The sequence below is a fragment of the Microtus oregoni genome, unplaced genomic scaffold (assembly GCF_018167655.1).
Source record: "Microtus oregoni isolate MIOR12 unplaced genomic scaffold, Mior012 000062F_ref0000492, whole genome shotgun sequence".
NCBI lineage: Eukaryota > Metazoa > Chordata > Mammalia > Rodentia > Cricetidae > Microtus > Microtus oregoni.
This window is the reverse complement of record NW_024543872.1, coordinates 6,777,630-6,797,995: the sequence shown is the minus strand read 5'-3', so window position 1 is coordinate 6,797,995 and position 20,366 is coordinate 6,777,630. Positions and strand designations below refer to the sequence as shown.

Genomic DNA, 20,366 nt, shown 5'->3' with positions numbered 1-20,366 from the left:
GGGGAGAGAAGCGCTCGAAGCTATTTCAGGAAATTCAAAGGGAAGAAAAGAAGGTGTTGTTTGAAGGGATGCTGGAAAGGTAAATTCTGGGTCTCGCATTGGGAGGAGGGGGACTGTTTGACATGTTTGAGTAAGGACACAGTGCTCACAGTCAGTCGCGAGGCTCTAACACCACCTTCTGGCCTCCATGGACACAGCACCACACGGTGCACAGATATATATGCAGGCAAACACACATAAAATGAATTTAAAAACTTTAAATTTAATACATTTATTTTATGTGTGAGGGTATTGTCAGCATGCATGCCTGTGTGCTGTGTGTGCCTTGTGCCCATAGAGGCCAGAAGGGGGTCTTTGAATTACAGGTGGTTGTGAGCCTGTGACTCCACTGCTGGCTGTCCCTCCAGGTGCAGGTGGGTCCGGTAGGGCCGGTGGTCGCTGGTACCATAATGGGGTGTTGGTGGGAGAGGGTGCTGCTGCCTGGTCGCTGGGGGGTGTCGTGGGTGGGGGAGGGGCCGGGGCTAGGGCCTAGGCAGCAGGGCTCTCCATCTGGGATATCAGATATTCACCTGTCCCTCCTGGTGCAGGTGGGGTGGTGGGTTCAGTGGTCGCTGTTGCGGCGGGCAATGGTTCTTTCTTTCTTAAGGAGCGTCCCAAAAAGATGGAATGTTTCAACCTCAGGATGAAACTGCTACGGAATACCTATTCTGGGAACTGAGGGTATAATATGGTCATTTGGCAGAATGCTTCTAGAATGCACCATCTCTGGGTTTGATTCCTAGCACCTTTAAATATGGCATGGGGTGCAATACTACCATGACAGACATGCAATGCCTGTCTGTGCAGGAACTGGGTTTGAAACAAAGGTCGTTCGTCAGTTCCGGTTTTGCTTTCTCATTGGTATCTACTACTGTTAAGATACCAGTTTGAGGTGTTTTGGAAAGGGACCACAAGCTGTTCAAGCACAGGAACACTGCAGCTACCTGGGAAATTGTTTAAATACATTCACATTAACTTCACATCCTCAAGGTCATATAAATTAGTACCTAGAGCTCAGTTATCACCAGTTGAGCTGACAGAAAGGAGTTTCTGAACTTGGGAAGTGAAGATCACAGCTCTTTGTGGCACTGGGTGTGAGGAGGGCTCCCTTAGTGGGGAATGTGAGAAATAACTTTATGTTTAATTCCAATACAACTCCCTCATAGACTTTCTGTCCTGGATCATCAACTGGTGTTGGCATAAGCACAGGGAGCTGCTGTTTTTACTGATGGAACCGTGTGAGTGTGGCAGGACAGCTACAGTTGCCTCACTGGTTTTAGCTGTGCTCTGAGGTCACGCTCAGAACAGCTCCAGCCTCTTTTCTAAGATCTACAAAGGCAGGCTTTGAAAGGGAATTTAGCCACTGGGGGTTTGCAGTGTCCAAAAAATGACACTCGAGTTCTGATCCTAAGTTCTTAGGGAGGCAAGAGAAAATGCAAACCAAGAAAATGTGAGTCTGCCAAGTCAATGCCATCACTAAAGCTGTGTCTTTCTGCTGCCTGCGACCTGATAGAGACCAAATCTGCTACCTTCAAACTGGCCGGCTCTGATAGAGTGCTTCCTGCAACTAAGAAAGCCAAACCAGTGAACCAAAAGTGATCAGCACATAGATTAACCCTCTGATGCTGTGGAGAAGAGTCAAGAGGAGCATCGGGTTAGAGGCATTGGGTTAATTACATTCCATCTGCAAAGGGGGCTGCCAAGAGAGTGGCCGAAGCCACCAGGCCCTCCCTTACTCTGGGTGTAGGAAGTTCTCGACAAGTACAGGTGGCCACAGACCCATCTGATAACAGATACAAGATATACGTTCTGGGGCTGGGAGGAAATCTGGGACACTGGTAGGAAGATTGAAATAATCAAGGTATCAGACCACGACGATGCAGCTCCCGAAATGGAAACAGACAGAATATGGTGCCTCTTCTTCACAATATAAAAGGAAAGAGCAAGGCAACTGACGGCTCCAGAGGACTTGAGATTAAGACCCAGCTCAGCTATGCAAGGGATGTACAGCTGACAGGACAATTGTGAGATCAAATTAAGTATTGTTTGACCGCATCACAACATAGTTCTCGATGTCCCTCTGTCTTCTTGGCCGTATGCTGTGCTCACTCTACCCCTGAGCTGCCTCAGTCTTTGAATGTGTCTTCCCTTTTCTTTTTCTTATCTCATTGCATTGGCTAGGACCTCATGCACAATAGTGGTGCTAACTGGAATCCCTGGGTTACTATCAGTTTAATGGGAATGCTTTTAGATTTTTACTGAATCAGAATAAGGGGGTTCTTTTTCTTTGCCATGTTTTCTAAAATTAAAACAGCATAAACAGATCTAAAAAATCAAATACCTTATTGTATCTATGGAGGCAACTGTATGGCTTTTCCCTGCTATTACCGTGGTGGATTACACCGCTAGACTCCAAATACCGAATCGTCTTGATTCTTGGAATAAACTCCTCCATTAGGGGATGGCTTAGTTGTGAACTTGGCTTGGAGCCATCTTCCAGTCTCTTTAAAGACTGTCTGCTGATGATTTCCTGTCTGTATCTTCAACTCCAACTTCTCCCCTAAGTTTCAGGCCCATCCAGATCTGGATACTGCTGACCTGAGTTCATTGGATGCCTGATGGGAATCTCAACCGTATGACAGAAAGTAAAGCAAATGCGCGTCTCCTCCCTGCCTCTGCTATGGGCTGTCCCATCCTCCCTGTTGCTCAGACCCAACAGCTGGGAATCACCTTTATTGCTTTCCTTACAGCCTGCATTAGATATGCCGGCAGGTATATACATAAAAATGCCGGCACTCATATACATAAAATAAATAAATAAATCTATTTTAAAAATAGATGAGTGCTTTATCGACTTAAGCAAGAAAAGGGCATCAGAGCCGGGCGGTGGTGGCCCCTTGACCCCACAGGTGGAAGTCTTAGAGTTGGCTTTTAAGGTGTACCATGAGAAGAATGACAAAGCCCACAATCATCACTGTCACGTGCTAGCCATGGCCCTCTGATCGACCGAGGCCACAGACAGCCTGATCCATCTTGTCTGTGCTGCTCCCTTGACCCCCAGGGCTCGAGAACCAATAGGCCCATGTTTCAAATGTGGTAGAGCTGGTCCCTGGGCCCGAGCATGCTCTAATCCTCATCTTGGTCCTGTGAGGCCTTGTCTAAGATGCCATAGGGAAGGTCATTGAGCAGTAGATTGTCCTTGTGCACATAGTGGCATAGAGACATCAAACCCAGAAAATTCCCAGGTTGACCTTCTAGGTCTGGCCATGGACGAAGAAGGCTACCTGGGCTCCTTTGACCTGACCACAACCGTTATCTGTAACAGGGAGTCATGGGTAAACATCACAGCATCAGGACGGCCCATCTCCTTTCTCTTGGACACCAGAGCCACATATTCGGTACTGAGGGAATTCTGGGGGCCTACCTCTCCTTCTAGTTTCCCTATTGTTGCAGTGGGGGACAGCCTTATCTACCTCAGCAGATCCTATCACTTAACTGTGTTTTTAGGGATATTTATCTCCCTCATTCCTTTTCAGTCATGCTAACCTGCCTGGTACCTCTTATGGGAAGAAATTTTTTAGCAAAAGTAGGAGCTTCCATTTGCTCCTTCCATTCACCTTACCCCAGACTCTCCATTAGCTCCCCTCCTCCTCCCAGCCTCCCAGCTCCAATGTGTCTTTTCCTCTACCAGCCTCTCAGGTAAGCACCCAAGTATGAAACACCCAAAACCCCTCTGTTGCTAAACACCATTCCCCCATTGTTATACAATTACAAGAGCCTATGACATACTTTACCCAAGCTCAGTACCCCCTCTCTCTCCAGAGCCTTAGGGGACTTAAGCCTATTATCTCTGACCTTTTAAGAAAAAAAGCTACTTCACCCCACCTCTTCTCTCTTTAACACCCCTATACTTGCTGTTAAAAAAACCTAACAGAACCTATCACCTGATTCAAGACCTCTGGCTCATTAACTCCTCAGTGGACCCTCTTCATCCTGTAGTGCCTAACCCTTACATACTTTTTTCCACTATTCCCCCAAGGAACCTCCCACTTCTCAGTTCTAGATCTTAAGGATGTTTTTCTCTCTATTCCTCTCAGCTCTCAATCTCAAAATATCTTTGCCTTCATTTCTTGGGCTGACCAAGCAGCTAGAACAGCAGCATTCTAGAGCCCAAACCTACCTCAATCCCCTCAGGGGGTTCATAAAGTACAGCCCACATTCTCTCAGACACCCCCTGACACTGGGCAAATTCTGTCCTACCTACATCAGCTCTTTCATCCTAATAGCAAATCTCTGTTTCACTTTGTCAAGGCTCACCTCCAACCCACCCTTGAGGACTTAGAGTTCTTAAAAGTTAGCACTTCCTCTTGTAAAATCTGTCAAAAGTCAGATCCGAAGACCAAATATCGTAGCTTCCCTTTTCCCACCAGGCCAGGGCCTCCCTTCTAGGAACTGACTGACAGCTTGATTTTACTCATATGCCCACAGGCAGATAAGTTAAATATCTCCTGGTTTTGGTGGACACCATGTCTGGGTGGATTGAAGCATTTTCCACCACTAACAAGAGGGCCCAGTCGGTTTCTGATGTTCTTCTCCGAGAAATTATCCCCCAGTTTGGAATCCCAACCTCTCTTCAGTCGGATAATGGCTCAGAGTTTACCTCCCAGATCTCTCAAACTTTATCTAAGGCTCTTAACATTCCCTGGCATTGTCATATCCCATACCATCCTCAGTCTTCAGGGAAGGTAGAACAAATTAACCATTCCTTAAAAAATGTTCTTGTTAAGATGTCACAGGAGCTTCACCTTGACTCGGTAAAACTTTTGCCTCTGGCCCTTCTTAGGCTTAGGGCTCTCCCCAAAGGCCCCCTTTTCATCTTGCCCTTTGAACTCATGTATGGGCAGCTGGTTTTAACCCCTGGCCTCTCACCTTAAACCTCTCCCCTTCCTGATCACCTGCATACTCTGTGTTATCCCATCTTCGCTCCCTATTTTGGGATTTTACCAACTACTCATTACCTCAACTGTGTGCCAATTCATGCTCTCCGCCAATTAAAATAGGAGATCAGGTACTATTCTCTCCCCAAATCATGGCCCCTCACCCCTTTCCCCTAAATGGCAGGGCCCCTTTAAAGTAATTCTTGTAACTCCCACAGCTGCCAAGCTCGAAGGACTTCCTCATTGGATCCACCTGTCCCACCTTAAACCTTTTACTCTTCCAGCGCAAGAGACCCCCTCATATATGGTAACTCAAACAGGGCCCTGCTCCCTTAAGTTCCAGAGGACACCAAGATCAGCCACTCTTTCTCCAGTTCCAGAAAAATAAAAGTCTCATCACCGTACTCAACTCTCCTGTGCTAAAAACTCCATATACTCTCCTTGTCTTTCTCCTATCTACTTTATCAACTTCTCTATATCTCCAATGTCATACTTAAATTTCTAGTTAACCACTCAGCTGTTATTACAGGGACCATCATTAAACATAGAACCGGAGGTACAAGGATTCTCAAAAGCCCAGTTGGTAAGAAACAATAACAAATTTGGGGTCATTCACAGCCCCAAACTCCAAAAACTCACAAAAACAGACTTCAATGTTACAGGTTTATCACTGACTACAGCCATGTCTCCTGGATGTCAAGGTAATACCGTGATGCTAAAGAGAACAAGTACCTTAAGATTTGCTTCAGGTAAAACATTAAGGGCTAATAATTCCCCTTTCCAATAATTCCCCTTTCTTTTCCCCCCTCCTATCCACTGTCTTCCATTCCAACACTATATAATCGTAATCATAAGCTTTTAATATGCCTAAAATTTATTTCTTTTCAAACATTTTTTCATAAGCTCCAGCGAGCCAATTGGACCTATCTAAACAGACCAGACTCGCCCAGAATAAGTATCATTTAATTCTTCCCTCATCATCTTGGGAAACCCTGGGAAATTTCTTCCTCTACCCCCCCCCCCCAATCCCTCCTATCTACCATCTTGGGACTCTCCTCCCTTAACCACCAGGATCTAAAATTTTTTCCAGACATAATTTTCTGCCTTTCCAACATCTTGTAAGGTCCAAGCTGCCAGCCAGTCAGTTCCACAGAGCCCAGAAATAACACAAAAGTAATCAGCCACCCTAGGACATGGTCAAGCATCTCAAGTCTTCGACGTCCACAAAATCAGCAGGAAGCAGTCACGAGAGACCTTACAACGCCCCATTCCCAGCCATTAAATACCCCAAACTACCCAAATTTTTATAATAAACAAAAGGGTGGAATGTTATGATTTCAGCCACAATAAGGCTGACACTTCCAGGTTCTAGGGCCATGCATGTGTGGACAAGCCCTCAGGCAGAAGTGCCTAATGGCCCCGGGGATGTTAAAGGGCCCTGTGTGACTGACCCGCATGTGGTTTGGTTGCATCATCCACCTATGACTCGGCTAAGCCTTTGCATGCATGCGTGATTGCATCATCCACCTATATGACTCAGCTAAACCCTTGCATGTATGCATGAGCCCTGTCATCTGCATATGATGTAGTCACATCGACCCCCTGTGTGCATGCGCTAGGCAACTTTTAAAAGCTGGACGCCCTCTCTCTCTGCACACTGACTTCCCCAGGCCTCTACATGTCCCCTCTAATAAACTCCTAAGCGGGTTTGTTGCGTGTTCCATGTTTCCTTCTCACTCGCGCCAGGTACTTTCAGAGCTAAGCAGGGCTAGACTGTTTTGAGGTCAGAGATCGTAGGTAAGACGTCTGACATCTCCCTGCTCACTGGCTGACTCAATCATCTGCCCTACATTCTGACTGGACAGCTTAGAGGCACCGGCTTTAAAGGCCATCTCATTATTGTTTAATCTTAACACCGAGCATTGCCTTTCAGAGGTGCTCACTGCAGATCAGGAGGAGATAGGGCCTGGGCTTTCTGCTCATCTGGGAAGGAAGTCTGGAAGTGTTTTAAGGGATCAACAGTCTGGCTCGGCTCCTGCACTTGAAGACTTACAAAGACCAGTGAAAATGTACTCCCTCAGAGTTCATGGAAAAGGGGAAACAGAAGCCATCAGAGAAACAGAATCACGCCCCGCAAGTTGTGCATACATTTTAACATTGGAATGCAATGATTTTTACTCCAGGGGGACAACTCAGGGCCTACCTGTCTCTTAGCAATTGAAACACACTGCCTCCTACAGGCCTATTGCTCCAATCTGCCTTTATGGAGAAAATGGTGAGGAGGAAAATGGGTACACAGCTCTTCCGTAAGAGACTCAACAACTTAGTGGAGGAAAGAGATCAGTCTGCAGACAACCAGCTGCTAATGAGGCCAATGCTGCCACAAGCAAAGGGAGCGCTGTCACCAGGGAGACATTCCGGAAAAGGGCCTGGAGATGAGGACTAGAAGAATTCCAGACTAGACAGGACTGAACGTGGGAACAAGGTTAATTCGAGTATGAGGATCATTAGTAATTCAAGTGTGGTGCCTCAGGCCTGTATTCCCAGCACTGAGGCCGAGGCAGGAGGACTTTAAATTCAAGGTCAGCCAGGCCTAAGTAGCAAGACCCAGCCTCAATGGCAAACAAGCAAACAAAGAATAAAGGCCAGGGTAGTGCCTGGCTGGAGCATTTGTTTTCTAGAGAGCAGAAGTGGTCACAATCAGAAGATAGGCTGACTTGAGATTTGCTCTGGGCAAGAAGCAGCACCCACGCATAGCGGGTGTGAAGGGGCCCGGGAGGGAGAGGGTGGCTATTGAACAAAGAAATGCTTTCAATAGGGCCAGGGAGGAGAAGCCAGGCTGCAAGCCTTTTACAGTCAAGACTCCTTATAATCTGGTTAAAAAGGAAGCTGCTGCCGCTGGCCACTGATTGGCCAACTAGCTCAGATAAACAACACAAAACTATCTGGCAGCAAAATATATCATCTGGTTTGAGGCTTAATTTTGAGATTGTAGGGGCATGGGCTCCATATGTCCATGTCTATCAGTGGTAAACTCAGGGTTGGGTCTTGCAAAATATCCTGGTTATAAGAGGGTACTCAAGATGAGTGCATTATAAATATTGCCTTCACACAAATTAAAATCATGCAATTTAACACCGGTACTGCTTTATTTTCAAAATGGAAACCTTCAGAAGCCTCAATGAAACCTAAGTTCTAGAGAACAGTCTTGAGTTCATTAGGATTCTCAGTGTTGAGACTGAAGAAATGAGTAAGCATTAAAGGGTTAAAAGTACTTGCTGCTTTTCCAGAGGACCAGAGTTCCATTCCTTGCACACACATTGGGTGGGCTCACAACCACTTGTAACTCCAGCTCCAGGGAATCTGTTGTCATGTGATACCCTCTGCTGGTCTCCGTGGGAACCTACACACACACACACACACGTAAAGTAAATCCTAAAAAATAAAAAAAAATATACCAGTCTTAAACAGGTATGGTATACACACCTTTAAACTGGCACAGAAACCGAACCAGGCAGATCTCTGTGAGACTGAGGCCAGCCTGGTCTACATACCGAATTGAGACCTTGTCTAAAGCAACCGTGACAACAACATAGTGCAATGATGCTCTCATCTTTAGTGGTGGTTCTGTGTAGTGCAAAGTGGAGTTCATCCCAAAGCCCAACAACTAACTTGAGGTCAGAATTTCCAAGTCCCTTCACCACAAATTGGGGTTTCAATTTCAACGTCTGCCAAGAGGCCTGTTCTACGTTGCAGTACAGGAGGCCTGAAAGACCAAATGCAGGTCCCAAGAGGTGGCATATTTTCAGTACTAGAGGGAACTTTCTGGAAGAATAGAAAAAAAAAAACGTTTAAAGCAATGTTTCTCAACTTGTGGGTCGTGACCCCATTGGGGTTGATTGACCTTCTCATGGGGGCTGCATATCAGATCTACTGTACATCAGATATTTACATTAAGAGTCATAACAGTAGTGAAGTTAGTTTATGAAGTAGTAAGGAAAACAATTTTGTGGTTGGGCGTCACTACGAGGAATTGCATCAAAGGATCCGCAGCTGTAGGAAGGTTGAGAACCACTGGTTTAAGGGCTGTGAAGTCTCCACCATGAACAAGGGGCAGCTCAGGCAGTTATCTCTGGTGCTGTCCACAATGCCTGTCACACATCAGCTCATCAAAAACAGAAGTCATTTTTATGGCCCAGGGTTTTCTTTCTTTTTCCCTTTGTTCCACATCTTAGGGCCTCTGGACACTTGGGTGGGAGGAGCATCAAATGAGGAAGCAGCTGTCCCTTTCAACATTTTAATCTTTTGGCCTCTGCTTGCTATGGAGACTTGTTTATAGTGGTTGTAGAAACAACCACAAATGAGTACATCAGGGCCAGATGCAGCGTGTGGGAAGGCTTCACCAAAAGGACTAAGAGCTCAGAACAGGTTCCTCCAACTGTGACCTAAGAAACCTACCGTCCTAGACTTATAGACTTCAGTTACTCTGTTTTCCAGGAAGGATCCCAATGGCCACACGCACTGCTGGGGATCTAACCAGGTTCTCATTCACGTTCCGTGAGTGCTCTCCAACTGAGCTACACCTTACATGCTGTCAGACAGTCTTAGTGTATCTGCCTATAACTTACCTTCACCTTCTGAAATTGTTTAAAGCCTAAGTGTTGATGCTGTTTCACGGAATCCACCTTCCACTTCCTGTTAGATATATAGAAACATACTACATTGGGACTCTCTGTTAACTATATGCCAAAGAGTCCCTCACCCCATTTACTTGAAGAGCAAGTGGAGAGATTCTCAGGGTCTCTAGAAAAGGGGCCGGGTTCTCTCTTTGCCACCTTTGACCTCTTGCCCTTCTTTTCAAGGCTGGGCTTATCATTCTCCACAGAAGAAAACTGGGCTTAGGTTCACACATAAGATGGAAGTCTTGTAGACTCTTAAATCATCCAGTTCAGGACAGTAAGCTAGAATCTGGCATGAAAAGTGGAGCTCTGGGGGCTGGAGGGATGCCTCAATGGCAAAGAGCACTTGATGCTTTTCCCGAGGACCCAGGTTCAGTTCCCAGCATCCCCATGGTGGCTCACAACCACCTCTAACTCCACTTCCAGGAGATCCAATGTCGCCTTCTGATCGCTGCAGGCAGAGGCACTCACATGACACACATATATAGACAGGCAAAATACTCGCTCGCATCTTTAAAGCTGGGGATTCGAGTGTCCGCACTGATGAACTGTTGTGTCGTAACCTGGTAGAGTCCGTTTCTTTCCTGCTTACTACTCTCTCAATGGTCTGCAGAGGCTGAGAAAACGGTCCTAACAGCACTTCAGAAATTGCCAGAGCATACATTTACTTTCTCTGGGTACCTTTAATATCATCATCAGCTACAGCCGGGTGGATAGAGAACAGAAGGCAATGCTTTTGGTTGGGTCGTGACTGCTTTAACTTTCAAATGAGACCTCCAAGCCCAGCACATGTTCCTACTGGAGTCGGTCCCTTCAGCTACTCTCTGGTGTGCCAGCTGACAGAACTCTGTGGGCTTATGAGCGGGTCATGCTCTGGCCGCCTTCCCTGTGCTGCCCCTCAAAACTGCCCTAGCTCCTCTTCACAGTGCTACTCCTGCTGTTTAAGCACCTCACCTCAAATGCCATCTCTTTCACAAGGAAGCCTGCACTGACCTTTAGGCACTGCCTCATAGAATTCTCTTCTGTACCACTTTCCCCAGGTCTGCATCTAACTGCTCTCCATTCCGGGTCTACAGATGTAAGTCACACAGGGCAGGGTCCACTTCTGTTTTCATCCTTTCTTATTCCTGGAGCCTTGGATAAGGAATAAAATGTGTTGAACAAGTGAATGATGACACAGCTTTTAGTTTTTCAACGTTCTTAAGAGTTAGGGTAGCATTGAGAATAAAATACACAAAGAAAACCAAGATTGCCGGCAGAACAGGCTCAGCCTCCAACAAAAGGAACATATGGGTTCAATTAAGCCAGTGAAGTTTAGAGGCAGAGGGATGGTCAGGGATGGTTTACTGTATCCAAGTGCAGGTGCTCTTCTGGCAAGAGCAATTAAGGTCAGCATAGGGTTAGCATAACTGCTATGTAAACAGACAACCATCTTTCTTTTACTCGGTCAGCCCAAGACACAGCATCTAAAAACTTCTTTATGCTGGAATCTTCCCCAGAAAGACCACAGAGAAGGTAGTTTTCTCCTTCCTTCTTTCTATTGCTCTTCTCTCTCCACTGCCACTCAGGACAACTTTACATCAGTGGGCGACCTCATCTAAAAGAAGCATCAATTTTCTTTTATCCCAGCTATGGATAAAATGTATCATTTCACCTCAAAATATGATTTAAAAGAACAGATGCCAAGTCTGTAGCTATGCGTGGGAATGTATGTGAGAAACACACCCTGCTCTTGTTTTCTTGTTAGGCTTAGCTGCTGAACCATCACACCAGCCAGTACTTAACTTTTACAAAATGCATTATCACACTGAAACAGTATCCTCAAGTAAAATTCCACACCTGTATCAGCGCATTGAGAGAGGCATGCTATTCCGTGGTTCTTTAGAGTTGCCTGGACAGTATCCTAGCCTCAGACACAATAGAGTTTATGTTTCAGACAAATGGCCCAACTAAGTTGGCATTTCCTCAAAGCCCCTAATCACTGCTTTACAGGAAAGGCTTCTATTAGAGAGACTTTAGGGATTTTTGGCCATAGCGATCCTTTCTTTTTACTAACCTTTAGTATTGGAAGTCATCTGGGCTTTGGCAATTATTCTAGAGTCATCGCCCCCCACCCTACCCATCTCCACCCCTGCATAAATGAAGAGGCAGCTCATGAGGTTGTTAAACAAATTCTATTCAGTAGCTGGAAAAGTCAATTTCCTGTGGAATGACAGGAATTACATAGAAGCAAGCAATTTTATTTTCCTCAAATGTAGCAATAATTTTAATCTGTACATACATAAAACAAACAGTGCAATTATAAAACCTCGAAGGTGACATGCATACTTTAAGGTGCAGTGGGGATGGGGGAGGACGTTAGCATCTCCAATTTTCCTTACTGCTTTTCTCTTCTAGGTCCTGATGCAAAAGCACTGAGTCAGGAAACTTCATCTGGAATGCTGAAGTTAGAGGTTAACTTCCTGAAGTCTGCACGCTTATCACAAACAAAATGGAAACGACCTCCTAGAGCAGTTTGGGAGGAACTAGAGTAATATGGCTGGGCTTTCAAGCTGGAAATGAATGAGATCAGGGATGCATTTTCTGAAAAACTAAAAAAAGATAATGTTTGCAACTGAGGGTCCTATTTCTGTTTCATAGTTGCTACCACATGAGCCCTTCCACCATTTTCAAAATGCTGTAGTTTCTGAATAGATGCTGTTCAATGGAGTTATTTGAAAGTAGGGGTGGTGAGATGCAGAAGGAAGGACCTGGGGAAATGGCTTCTTCCTTGAAGTCTTGAGTCCATGCTCCTCATCTGCATTGGTTCTTATGGCCTTTCCTCTGCTCTGTGAGCAGAGGGAGCTGGTGCAGAAGGTCAGTATTGTCGTCCGCAGGCCCACGGATGCAGATCAAGGTTAGTGCTGGAGGGCTCCCTTGGCCTCTCTTGCGATGCCTTGCTCAAGCTCTCCTGCCTGTGGCAGAACTTCTAGCACTAGAGTCAGTTCGCTGGCCCCTTTCTCGGGGCCAGGGTGAGACGGGATGTGGCAGAGTAACAAGACAACGGGAAAACATGGTACCAATTAGCCTCAGAGCAGAACAGAGAAACTTGTATTTGCACTGATGGAAATTCAAATTCCCAAAGTCAGAAAAAGCAGATTTGTTTTGAGCGAGCTCTGATTTCCCTTCCTACAAGCGGCCTGCGACACCCTGGGGTGGTCTGCCCTAGCTCAGCTAGAATAGCTCCTTCTGGCACTGCCACTTTGGTGAGTCCCAAAGTAAATCCATACATGGCTTCACAGTCACTGGGATAATGAAATTACTAGCCAAGTGTAATTGTAATCAACCAACATTATACTTCACACACAAATTAAAAAAAAACCAATATGATCAAAGCATAAAATTAAACAGAACAAAATCAATTTCTACAAGAAATCAAAATATATTTACAGTGAGATTTAAGGAAAAAATAAGCTACTCGGATCATAAATTTAATTTTATTTTAAATAACTTTAGCTACCTCGCTGTTAACATAGTAAAAGCAGAAAGAACAGGCTGCTTTCCCCCGCAGACTTAATCAGAAAATTTTATCTACAATAATTGATAGAACTCGGTTCTTGTCTTTCACCCATCTCAACAAAAATTATTGCATTTTCCCCCAAACTGCATTTTTTGGATTCCTCAGTGAATATACTCGTTTCATCCTCTTTCCTGGAGGCATCTTGGTTTCAATCCATCTTTATAAAAAGGAGAAGGGGTGCATATGTAGAAGCAAAATATTCTCTTGATGCCAACAGACAGAGTTGCTTGGAGAAGCTGATTGTACACACGAGCTGCCTGGGGTCGGGGAGGGGTGGCTGTTGGTGGGAGGAACTTGACAGCCTCTGGTGGACAGACAGGCAAAGCCCTATGGGCTCTTCTTCCAGGGCAGGGACAGGGTTGAGCCGGTGAGGCAGGGCTTCATCTCCCCTTGGAACTTGTTATTTTGGTTTCCCTCCAAAAGCCTTCATCCAGAAAAGAAGCCAATGACTGATTATAAAAATAAGAATAATTAACTTTTGGCTCAAGAAATAAGATTGTCCAACTGTTCTGCCTTGTTATTCTTTTCAATATCCAAGGCCTTTACAAAGAAAGTAAAACCATCTCTCAATCTCCCAGCAAAAATGAACTTTTTTTAAAATTTTTATTTATTTATTTTTTTTGCTCCAAATGCTACGACCTGAAGAATGGCTGCAGATTGAGATATCAAAAATCTCAGAAAAATATATAATATATTTGTATATCTCTGCATGTCTATTATTTAAACTTCACATTCCTTTAAAAGTGGTTATTCAGTCAGTAGCTGCTGAAGGAGGCTCTTCTGCTGGGCCTGGGGGGTCTGTGGTCCTGATGTGGGTTTTTGAGTTCCCAGTGGACCAGGCTGGTTCAGGTAAGGGTCCCCGCCTACCAGATTCACTGTACACTGGACGTCAGCAAACACCTGAACCTGTTGCACCTGCTGGAACACAAATAAAAGATGTGTTTAGACAGAAGGGCTTGCCCCCCCGGCTTATGAGTGGTACTACTTGAAGTGGGAACTCACTAGAGCATTCCTCTAGTCTGTAGTCACCACAGAGAAGAACTCTTCTGTCTTCTTGTCCTACAAAAAGAAAATCGCTGCACTCATTTTGCTCAGGGTTCTGGAAAGTTCACACTTAAAAATAAAACCAAAACTGGAACGGTCACGCCTCCTACAGGGTTGCCATCTACACTCAGTGTGTGTTCTCTAATATTACCAAGTCTGGGGAAAACCTAGTTTAGAGTTTGTGGATATAGCAGTGGCTTTAAAAAATAACATGGTAATTGGAAAACTAGTTCAAAATCATTCTATGGATGACTTTAGTAGAAAAAGACCTTTTTTTATGTCACTGAGAAATAAGAGCTTTAACCTAGTATTAGCAAAATAAAACCATCACACTTTGCACCAACACTGGCACCGCTGGCATCATCCAGATGACTAGTATAGTAAACTGTATATAGCTCCTTCACATAGTGGCTTCATATTTACAACAAATATTAGCAGAGAAAGTTTGTTTTTGGTTTTCCCCTCATAGACAATTTCCTTAAACATGCGAGCTAAAAATAACAATAAACATTAGCTGAGAACACTATGAATTTCCCCGTTACTTCCAGTGGTAATGAATGTATTCCTTAAAAATGTCTAAAGCTGCATAGTTCTGGCATCTGCTATTGGAAGGCAAAGCCAGGTAGTAGTCCTCCCCACTAGCCTTATTAAATATTGTCTATAGAACTGATTAGAAGGCCACACTTCTGAATGCTCCTGAGGAGGAATAGAAATGCTTTCTAAGGTGACTATGAATCTTGGCAAATGTGCTTCATGTTTAATAGATTGTAAAGGATTTAAGCTAGTGATATCTTTTTTTTTTCTTTTTGGTCATTTATCTCTAGCTTTTCTGAAAAATTTGTATTTCTGCGGAATACAAGCTGTTTTCCATTACCTTCATTGGGCAAATGGCCAATGTCCCAACCGTCAAGTTTCTATGTCAGGCTGGCCTGTGGTCGCTTATTCTTAATCCTTTTGCTTGCCCACTCCACTCCCTCTCTGGGAAGAAGACAGCCCTGGAACCTTCAGTTAGTTAGGCTAGCATTCTTCCTTTTCTGGTCCTCTTTCACCAGCTTCTAGGCAGACTGCCTCTGGCTCTGCTGTGCTCCTAGGACTCCTTGTTTGAGTTCTTGCTCATGAATCTACCACACACCATCTTTGGTCCCGTGTTCTTCTCATGGTGTGCTCTGCAGCTACTATTCCTATCTTCTTTCTTCCTCGAGACCCAGGGGCCTTCTTTTCTCTCAGCAGCCTCCCAGCCCACTTCCTGCTTCTTTACTCTGTGTCCCTTTCTCTCTCCTGTCTGGCCTCCCACAGCTGGACTCTGGGACTCCTTTGTAGTCCTTCTTCTCTGTGTACCAATCTCTATAGTTCTAGCTAACTCACGTTCCAGTTTCTATTTGGCAAACACAGAAATGAGGGGATAACAAGAGATACCATGATGGGCTACAATGAAAAGAAGATTGAGCCACTGGCCTTCATGTGAGCACAAACAATGATGCTTTTTAGGTACTGAGTTTTTAAAATCAACACAGAAAATTGTATGCTTATTTGTTTCTAAGTATGAAATATTGGGGTGGAAAACACCTAAGGTGGTTTTTCTTCCCTAAGTATTTTAAAACAATTTTGATAAAGAGAGGAACCATAAAACAAACTAGAGAGAAAATATTGCTTCTTTAAAAAGAATATTTTAAAAAAGTACATAAAATTATAAAGATTAAAAAATTATAAAGATTAAGTCAGATTCCAAAGCTCATGTTATCCACTTAGAACTGTTACCTAAAATGAGGATGCCTGAGACCAGATCTCAAGGGATTTTCAAACTGCCACCTCTGCCCAGTCAGGCACGGGAGGACCTAAAGGTGTCTGGAAAGGATGGAGAACTCAGCACTAGACCCTCTGAGTTCCCAGCACATGGTTGACTTTAATTCAAGCACTGTCTGATGAATCTAGGACCTTGGTTGTGCTCCATTAAGTAGTTTGTCGTACCTCCTGGGACATGTCTCTCTGAGGGTGACTTCCATTTTCTAGTGAATGAGACTGTCTTCCATATAGCCATCACAGAATGCCCATTTAAATTGTTTTTTTAACTTCACAGCACTCAGATGTACTTACTACAGCTCAGCGTCTAGACACAACCTCCTGACTCCCCTTTCCCATTCTTAGTCCCCAGAAAGCCTTCCTTCACCTCTTCCAGCCAAGGACAGAGCCAAACTAGTGTGTTCTCAGTGGTTTCCCTCAGGGATGACTTTGTCTACAGGACAGAGCATGATTCCTTAACTCAGTAGTCAAGTCATCTAGGCATTTGATGCCATCTACTGTAACTCTTGATTCCTCTGATTTCTTATTGCAAACTTTTAAATTCTCAATAGATTGGCTTCCTATAACTATGTGAAGATACTACTATTCCCCTGCCTCTGGCTCCCAACAACTGTCTGAAGCATGCTTTATATAAACTCAGAGACAGAAATTGGGGTTCAACCTGAAGACTAGAAAAGCAAAGCAGCCAGCTACTGGTTCTTATCTCAACCTCAGTCTGAAAATGGTATCCTGCCTCTAGGAAACCTCAGAATGAGACTGATAGTGAGAGCTGTCCCCTCCCATTTTATAATCCTGTCTAGTTCTGGGATTAAAGGTGTGTGTCATTGTGGCTACTGGGATTAAAGATCTGTGTTATTGCTGCCTAGTCTGTAAGGCTGGTCAGTGTGGCTATTTTACTCTTCTGATCTTCAGGCAAGCTTTATTTATTAAAATACAAATAAAATGCCATGACAGCTGTCATTATTTTCTCCTTCACATGGCCTGAGAACTGTCCCACCTACTGAGTCCATCTCCTGTGTAAATGTTCGCTAACCATCTTAGCTTTACTCATCTGTTTTTTCAGTACTGGGATGAAGCCCAGAGCCTTCCATGAGGTAGACAGAGTCCTACCACTGAGCTGTATGCCATCCCTGTTTCTTCTTTCCATGAATGTTTGGTTTTGTTATTTATAGCATGCACTTGGTAGATGGCCTTCTTTGGTGACATGAAAATTTCTGTGCATGTATCTGTGTGTTGCATGTTAAAAGAGACCCCCAAGAAGACTTTGTACTGGGAAGATCTGGGTCTGACCCCCCCGCCCCCCAGCTGTGTGAATAATGCACAGTTAAAGATGCTCAGGTTCCACTTCTTCATCTGTGAAGGAAAGGACTGCAGCCTCCACAGAGTTACACTGGAGGGTTAAATGAGATAAAGCTCACAGTGGGGAGCACAGTGCCCTGCAAATCATAAATGTTACAGTGAAGATGTACATATTTTTATGACTTGTACTATGATACCTATGCTAATATTAAGAGATTAAATACTAAATCAGTTGCCAAAGTGGATTAACCCCATGCCCAAATTTCTGCCAGTACAGAAGAGACCACCTTGCTATTTGTGCTGCTCAGAAACACCCTGCTAAGGAGGTGCGGTACCCAGCAGATGCTGCTTTGCCTTAATTTATTGGCTATGTTGAGATCTTTGATTATGATCTTTTTGATCTGCAGACTTCTAGCATTGTTTAGTCACATGTGACTCCACTATCTGACACAAGAGCTGGTTAAATCCTTCAAAGCTTATCTCATTTAACCCTCTCAACGCCCTGTAAGCAAGCATCCTGGTAGTCACAGAGAGGCTCAAGAGATGTCTGTAAAATCCCCACAGTGCCATGCCGACAAGGGTAGACTTCCGGGGTTATGCTCTCAGCCACATGCTAGGTGATGTCCTCCGGGTATCCAGAGCCTCTGCCAGCTCTGCAGTAGGCTTTCTGTCTTACTGACCTGGTTTCCATCTGCTTCTGCTTTGAGAAGGTCAGTGGATGAGAGCTGGCTGCAGTAGAGGCCTGTGTGTCTCAGTGCTGGATCATTCATCTATTAAAATAAATAAAAGACCAAATCATAAGCTAGTTGTTTAAGCTGCAAACCACATCTTCAATGAGAAACGGACTGAGAGTACTCGGAGGACCGCTAACCTAACAGATTTATCACACTGTCATCGACAGTCAGACAGGCTCCCTCGTGGGTGAAGACTGTGAGGATGGAGCTGGTGCTGCCCTGTTTCTGACCTAGCTGGTTACTTGGAGTCTTCGCCTGTGAAAGTCGCGTTATATACTTTTCTGTATATTCTGATATTTGACACTTGAAAAAATAGTAAATTCTTTTTCTCTGTATCTTTGACTCAGTCTGTCTTAATTTCCTTGTCTCTCTCCTCTCACAGACATACACTCAAGTTGATTCACCATCTCAGTTAACAAAGGCTCAGTGACAAAGGGCTGGAGAAGTGGTGTGCTACCCCTGCAGAGGGTCTGACTTTGGTTCTTAACAGATGGTTCAGCCCATGTCTGACTCCAGCTTCAGGGGAATCCAATGCCTCTGGCTTCTGCCAGCAACTGTCCTTATATGGGGTAATGCATCTGCACGCATGCACACATGCATACATGCACATGAATATAACATACACTTAAAAATTAAATAAATCTCAAAAAAAGAATCAGTAGCAAAGATCATATTTATACCATTGTCTGAATCCACCAAAAAATTAGACAGAGTAAGACACAAAGGCATTTAAGATACCAGACGAAGGCAACGCAGGGCACTGATCTCTACGATCTGGGAAACGACTCACTCTTGTAACAATTTTCTATCCCTAGAGCGCGTCCTTGAGTTAAGCAGCTGCTGGAACCCACAGAGCAGAATGTCAAAGGAGCAAAGAGACAGGTATAGAAATGTTGAGGGTCCTCTAGTCTGTGGCTCAAAATGCAGAGGAAATTTATGCCTGAATAAATGACATGGGATAATTCCAGAAGAACATACAGGTCTCCATCTCAACAGCCAAAATGGAAAAATGTCAGATTCAGGAGGTAGCAGGAAACACAATAGATCCTTACTATAAAAGTAAGATTGGATATAGAATGAATACTACTTTTGTGCCATCAAATAAAGAGTAAGACCTGAAAGGCTCAAATTTCTTCCCGAGAACCGAATCATTTCTCATAGCAAAGATCAAAAATACCTATAGGGATATAAGTAAGAGAGGCTGGAGAAATGGCTCAGAGGTTAAGAGCACTGGCTGCTCTTCCAGACATCCTGACTTCAATTCCCAACAACCACATGGTGGCTCCCAACAGTCTGGAATGCGTTCTGGCACCCTCTGCTGGCTTGCAGGCAGCACACTGTATGCATAATAAATAAACATATTTTTAAAAATGAATATAAATGGTAAATTTCACACTTTTGTGTTCAATAGAAAAATTGCCAGTCATATAAATAACATAATTATGAGCCATAATGAAAATGAAAGCCAATGAACCTGAAATCAATTCCCAAACAGTTTGGGTGATAGACTGATTTAAGATAACTGTAATAAATGCATTCCCTTTGTTCAAGAAGCAAGAAGAGTTCTTACTTTGCCATCACCAACTCCTACAAAGGTAGAGGTGCAGAGTGGTCAAGATTCAGCTTCTCATAGAACTCGCTGCCATATCCAAGGAAGCATTGCCAGTAGAGGTGTGATGAGTGTTAGCACTGACTACAGGAGGGGCTAAAGACATCTACAATGGTCTACACATAAGTTGTGAAGTTTCTAAAGCTTCAGAAAAGAACCAAACCCATCTCTGTATACTTGCATCCAACTGTGATGAGCCAACATATGTCAAGTTGGTGGAGGCCCTTTGTGCTGAGCACCAAATCAATGTAAGTAAGGTTGATGGCAACAAAAAGCTACCCCTATCAGGTAAGCGTCTGCAAAATGATTGAGGGGAAACCCTAGAAAATGGTTGCTGTAGTTGTACAGTGGTTAAGGCTTGTGGCAAAGAATCTTATGCAAGGATGTAACTGAAGAATCCTTTGCAATCAAGAAATGAACAAATTAAAAACCTGGCTCACTCAAGAAAGAAAGAGAGCTAGCGAGATGACTCAGTTGTTCATAGAACACACGTAACGAGATGACTCAACAGGTAAAGCACTTGCTGCACAAGCCTGACGACTGAGTTAGATCCTCAGAACCTATATATAAGTGGGATAGAGCTGATCCAACAACTTAAAAAGCAGAGGAAGGATGAAAGACATGCCAGCGATCTGAAATAGTAAAAAGATTCACATATAACATCTA

At 44.2% G+C, this 20,366-nt stretch overlaps 1 protein-coding gene across 9 annotated transcripts in view; it reads right to left on the bottom strand.

Moving 5' to 3' along the window:
* Positions 1-11,816: 11,816 nt before the first annotated feature.
* Positions 11,817-20,366, bottom strand: part of LOC121439593 (nuclear receptor coactivator 1) — a 260,024-nt gene continuing 251,474 nt past the window's right edge. For 6 of the 9 annotated variants that reach the window (XM_041640129.1, XM_041640128.1, XM_041640132.1 and 3 more), the window contains 2 exons: positions 18,038-18,127; positions 11,817-14,132 (listed from right to left, as the gene is read on the bottom strand). In XM_041640129.1, coding sequence (XP_041496063.1) covers positions 13,962-14,132; positions 18,038-18,127 — 261 coding nt within the window. In that variant the 3' untranslated portion in view covers positions 11,817-13,961. Of the gene's footprint in view, positions 14,133-14,216; positions 14,274-18,037; positions 18,128-20,366 lie in introns of all 9 variants that reach the window. The other 3 variants (XM_041640137.1, XM_041640134.1, XM_041640133.1) reach the window with 3 other exon arrangements.